This window comes from Scylla paramamosain, chromosome 44 (genome assembly GCF_035594125.1).
Source record: "Scylla paramamosain isolate STU-SP2022 chromosome 44, ASM3559412v1, whole genome shotgun sequence".
Classification (NCBI taxonomy): domain Eukaryota; kingdom Metazoa; phylum Arthropoda; class Malacostraca; order Decapoda; family Portunidae; genus Scylla; species Scylla paramamosain.
Genome location: NC_087194.1, coordinates 5,547,515 through 5,552,514, shown reverse-complemented (window position 1 = coordinate 5,552,514; position 5,000 = coordinate 5,547,515). Strand labels below are relative to the sequence as shown.

The following is a 5,000-nucleotide window of genomic DNA, read 5'->3' as shown; positions in this document are numbered from 1 at the left end:
ACATCAATACTTCTATATGGGAAACTATACTTTTTGACATCTCTTCTACAAGCACTCCTCTTCAGCCTCTTTCCATGTCCTCTAGTGTCCCGTGTATCCCAGACCATTAAGCCGCTCCAGTCCACCTCCTCTACGCCCTCATATGCTTTATATATCGCAATCGTCTCCCCTTTCTCTCTCTCTTTTTTTTTTTTTTTTTTTTTTTTTTTTTTTTTTTTTTTTTTTGTGTGTGTGTGTGTGTTTTGAGAAAGACCAAGAGAGAGAGAGAGAGAGAGATGGGGGGTTATTATATCTTGAAAAGTAACAGAGAAAGAAAAAAATCATTAGCAGAGGAGGAGGAGGAGGAGGAGGAGGAAGACAGAGAAAATAAGGAGCACCTTCTGATGTGTGTGTATGTGTGTGTGTGTGATAGAAAGATAGAGAGAAACACACACACACACACACACACACACACACACACACACACACACACACACACACCACACACACACACACACACACACACACACACACACACACACACACACACACACACACACACACACTAACCAGCACTCTTTCACAGGTACAAGAAGAACCTCAAGGCTTTCTACATTGTCCACCCAACACTGTGGACCAAGATCATGACCTGGTGGTTCACTACTTTCATGGCCCCTCAGATCAAACACAAGGTGGGTGGTGGTGGTGGTGGTGTAGTAATGATGTACTGGTGTGGTGATGAAGGGGTCAGTTGTGGTAATGGTGATGTGGTAGTGGTATTGTGTTGTGATGGTGGTGATGTGATATGCTGGTGTTGTGGTAATGTAGTGTTGTGGTGGTGTAGTTTTGATGTAGTGGTGTTGTGGTGATGTAGCTTGGATGTAGTGATGATGACAGGTGAAATGTTTACCTGTTCACATTTATCTGTTTCTAATTTTGTTACTAATTTGGGAAAATTTTTAGGAATTGCATTTTATAGTTTTTTTTTTTTTTTTTTTTTTTTTTTTTTTTTTTTTTTTTTTTTTTTTTTTGCACAAGTAAGGAATTTCTGTTGATAGGATTGCATAGGAGAACATTACATGATTCAGTATTCTCAGTGGAGGATGTCAGGAGCATTGAGGCCCCCTGTGGGAGTGTTGTGCCCTGTGTTTGAGAGAGCCTGCTTGTTATGCACATATTTCTATTTTGTTTGTATGTATGTGTTATTTTCTGTGATCTGTTGGCTTACTACTACTACTACTGCTACCGCTACTGCTACTGCTACTGATGTTACTGCTGCAGGTTCACTCAGTGCCTGGCGTGGAGTACCTGTATGACATTATCGACCCAGAGCAACTCGAAATTCCTGCCTACATTACTGAACATGATATGACGGTAAGTGTGTGTGTGTGTGTGTGTGTGTGTGTGTGTGTGTGTTAATTCTTTCCTTCAGTTAGTACACACTTCTTTCCTCTATCACTTCTAGTGTGTGTGTGTGTGTAGTAAATAAAAACAAAATCCTAAGTGATTCCCAGTATTGATTCAGAAAAGGTTTCATCATTTATCATGCTCTAAATCAATTTTCCTCCTATCTTTATTCATATCTTGATGACAAATTATAAGTATTATTGGTCTTTGTTGACTTCTCCAAACCCTTTAATAATGTCAGCCACAATATATTTATGCAAAAGTTGTATCATTATGACCTATGAGGTACTATACATTCCTGGTTCAAAGCCTGTTTAACTGATAGAAACCAGGCCACGGTCCATGATGGGTATAAGTTACAAAGAAATGTATGTACTGGTGTCCCACAAGAAAGTGTCTGGGGGCCCACACTGTTCATTATCTACATCAATAACATTATAAAAATCTTCTTTCGAGCAAATGTTCTCTTTGCCAATGACATGGCCCTGTATTTCACAGGCCCTAGTAATGACACCCTATTCCATTCAGCCAATGAAGACCTTGATAAACTACACAGCTGGTGTTTGAGCAATAGACTCATAATCAATAGCAACAAAACTCACCTCACATTATCCTCTAACAAAACTGATGACTTCTTACCAGAACTGAAGATAAAAAACAACCTAATAAGCAGAACAAACAAACTGAAATTTCTGGGAGTCGTCTTGGATGAAAACTAAACTTTTAAATTTCATACAAGCAACAGGTCCCAAAGACTTTCAAGATACACTGCCATGCTATTTAAAATAAGAGATTTTATGCTTTATGGAGTTCTAAAGTTCTACTGTGTCCACATATTTCCACTTCTACATTACTGTAATCCAGTCTGGAGTACTTCTTATGTCATACATTTAAATAAACATAATTCATAAAAGATAATTTGCATTATCACAAACAGCTCATATCTTGCAACACACCACTCCACTCTTCAAACTTGAACATACTGAAGCTTGAAGACATAGCACAACTTTCTGTTGCAACCTGTATGTACAAAAACCTGATCACTGTCTTTCTTCCATCTTACAACTACACCACATGACACAGAGAGTGCCTGTGTACACCAAGTCACTGTTAAGTTTCTAGCCACACTCATCTGTGTACTGAGGCTCTCTAATATGGAATTCCCTGCCTTTACATACTAAGAAAGTCCACTAAAAGCAAATTTAAGGGTCATCTCCTGGATGTATACTACCCAATGTTTTTCCTTCCATATTCTATTTCTCACCTTATCTTCCTCCAGAGTCTTATTACATACCAGTCTGCAGCACCATTGTTGACTCTACATTGTTACTTTACCCTTACTTGCTGTCTTATTCATAAAGCACTTCACCCTTCCTTGCCATCTTATCCCATTCATTCCCCCTTACCCCATGTTATTCATGTTCACCCCCTCATCTCCCTTATTTCCCTCATTTTATATAAGTTCACCCAAATTTATTTAATCTTACCCCATGTAATATCATATTCATCTTATCTCATTATCCATACTTCCATCATTTTATATCAGTGTATAAGTTTAACTAGTATACATAAGTGTAGTCTGAAATCTAGAGTTATTAGTGCATATATTTTTGCCTGAAAACCTTTGCTCACCATAAAGGTTAGTCTGTCAACTAGTACAAAAAAAAAAAAAAATCTGCATATCTTAAGATCCAAGGCCATAATAAAATGATAAAGTGTTTAAGTGTATATCAGATCTGTGTTTTTCTTCCTGCTTCCTCTCGGATGTCCAGTCTCTCTGTCCCTGCAGTAGTGTATCTGTTTGTTTGTTTTTTTCTCTTTTTTCTACCTTTCTTGGTCTTGTGTTAGCCTGTGCATGTTATTATTAGGTCTTGCCTCCTCCTTTCTTCTAGTGTGTTACAGAGAGAGAGAGAGAGATGATAGAAAATTCACACACATTCCTTCTTCTTCCCTTTCTCTCTCTTTCTCTCTGTTTCACCCACTCATTCACCCTCTCACTCATCCACCTCCCCATCTCTCCCTCCCTTCTTCCACCCATCAACCCTTCTATCTTTCCCTCCCACCCACCAACCCATCTCTTCCTCCCTAACACCCTCCCATCCCACCCACCCACCCTTCACTCTCCATTTCAGATTAACGGCATCCGCTACTACCGTCCGATCAGCTCCCCTTCCTCCTGAGCATTGGTGGCCGGTGGATGAGTGGATGGGCAGAGGAGAGAGAGAGGGAGAGGGAGAAAGAGAGAGAGAGAGAGGACCTCCACTCATCCTTACAAGATAAAAACAGGGATATTTATTTGTTTATTTGAGTTTTTGTTTGTTTTTGTTATTGTTTTGGTGATGGAGGAGGAGGAGGAGGAGAGAGGAGGAGGAGGAGGGATTGATAGTAGAAATTGATTTACTGACAGGAAAATAGAGGAAAAATGATTAAGAAGAGAGAAAGAAATGGAATTGAAAGCAAGGAGGAGGAGGAAGAGAAGGAAAGAAATGATGAGAATGAAAGAAGAGAAATAAAAGGAGGAGGAGAAGGAAAGAAATGATGAAAAGAGGAGGAGGGAAGAGAAATAAAAGGAGGTGGAGGAGGAGGAGAGTGAAAGAAATTATGAAAAGGAAGAAAAGAGAAATAAAAAGAGGAGGAGAAAAGGAGGAAAGAAATAATTAAGGAGAGGAGAAAGAAAAAAATAAAAGTAGGAGGAGGAGGAGGAGGAGATAAAAGAATGAAAAGGAAAAATGGTAAAAAAAAAAAATAGGAGGAGGAGGATTAGAAAGGAGAAAATATAGAGGAAAATATAAGAATTAGTCTAAATTACTTGAAAAAGATAATGAAAATGATGACAGGAATAATGATGATGATAATGACAATGCAGACTTAGTGAATAGTGTGTCAAAGATTACGTTTCATTCAGAGTTTATATAATAGTACCTACATTATTATCACTATTATTATTATTAATATTATTATATATATATTTGTTGTGCTGTTTATAAATAGAGAGAATTTAAACAAAAAAAGTGGGTGTTTTGGGAATGTGTGTGTGTAGGTTTGTGCATTAGGTAAGTTTTATTTATTTATTATTATTGTTTTTTATGACTTGTTTTTGTTTTAGAGCAGTTAAATGTTGGAATTTGTGTGTGTGTCTGTGTATGAGAGAGAGAGTGGATTATTTATTTATTATTATTATTATTATTATTATTATTATTATTATTATTATTATTATTATCATAGCACAAGTTATGAACAAGAAATATTTACAATTTTTAAACAAGAAAACAGTGATTCTCTTAATATGATATGTAGTGACAACTCACAAACCTAACCTAACCTAGTCTAACCTAAACCCACCTCACCAGATATAACCTAACCTAGTCTAACCTAACCTAACCATACCTAACCTAACCTAACCTAGTCTAACCTAAACCCACCTCACCAGATATAACCTAACCTAGTCTAACCTAACCTAACCATACCTAACCTAATGTAATCTAACCTGACCCAACCCAAGTCAACCCAACAGAACCAAACCTAACCAAACCCAGCCCAACTCAGCCCAGCCCAGCCCAATCCAGCCTAGCCCACCCTCAGCTAACCTAACCTAACCTATCTCAGACAATTTT

The 5,000-nt window shown here is 37.7% G+C and overlaps 1 protein-coding gene across 1 annotated transcript in view; it reads left to right on the top strand.

Moving 5' to 3' along the window:
- Window positions 1–5,000, top strand: part of LOC135094169 (protein GDAP2 homolog) — a 45,780-nt gene that overhangs the window by 34,874 nt on the left and 5,906 nt on the right. Inside the window, 3 exon segments of the mRNA XM_063994017.1 lie at window positions 566–671; window positions 1,261–1,353; window positions 3,519–5,000. The exon segment at window positions 3,519–5,000 is cut by the window's right edge and continues 5,906 nt beyond it. Coding sequence (XP_063850087.1) covers window positions 566–671; window positions 1,261–1,353; window positions 3,519–3,566 — 247 coding nt within the window. The 3' untranslated portion in view covers window positions 3,567–5,000.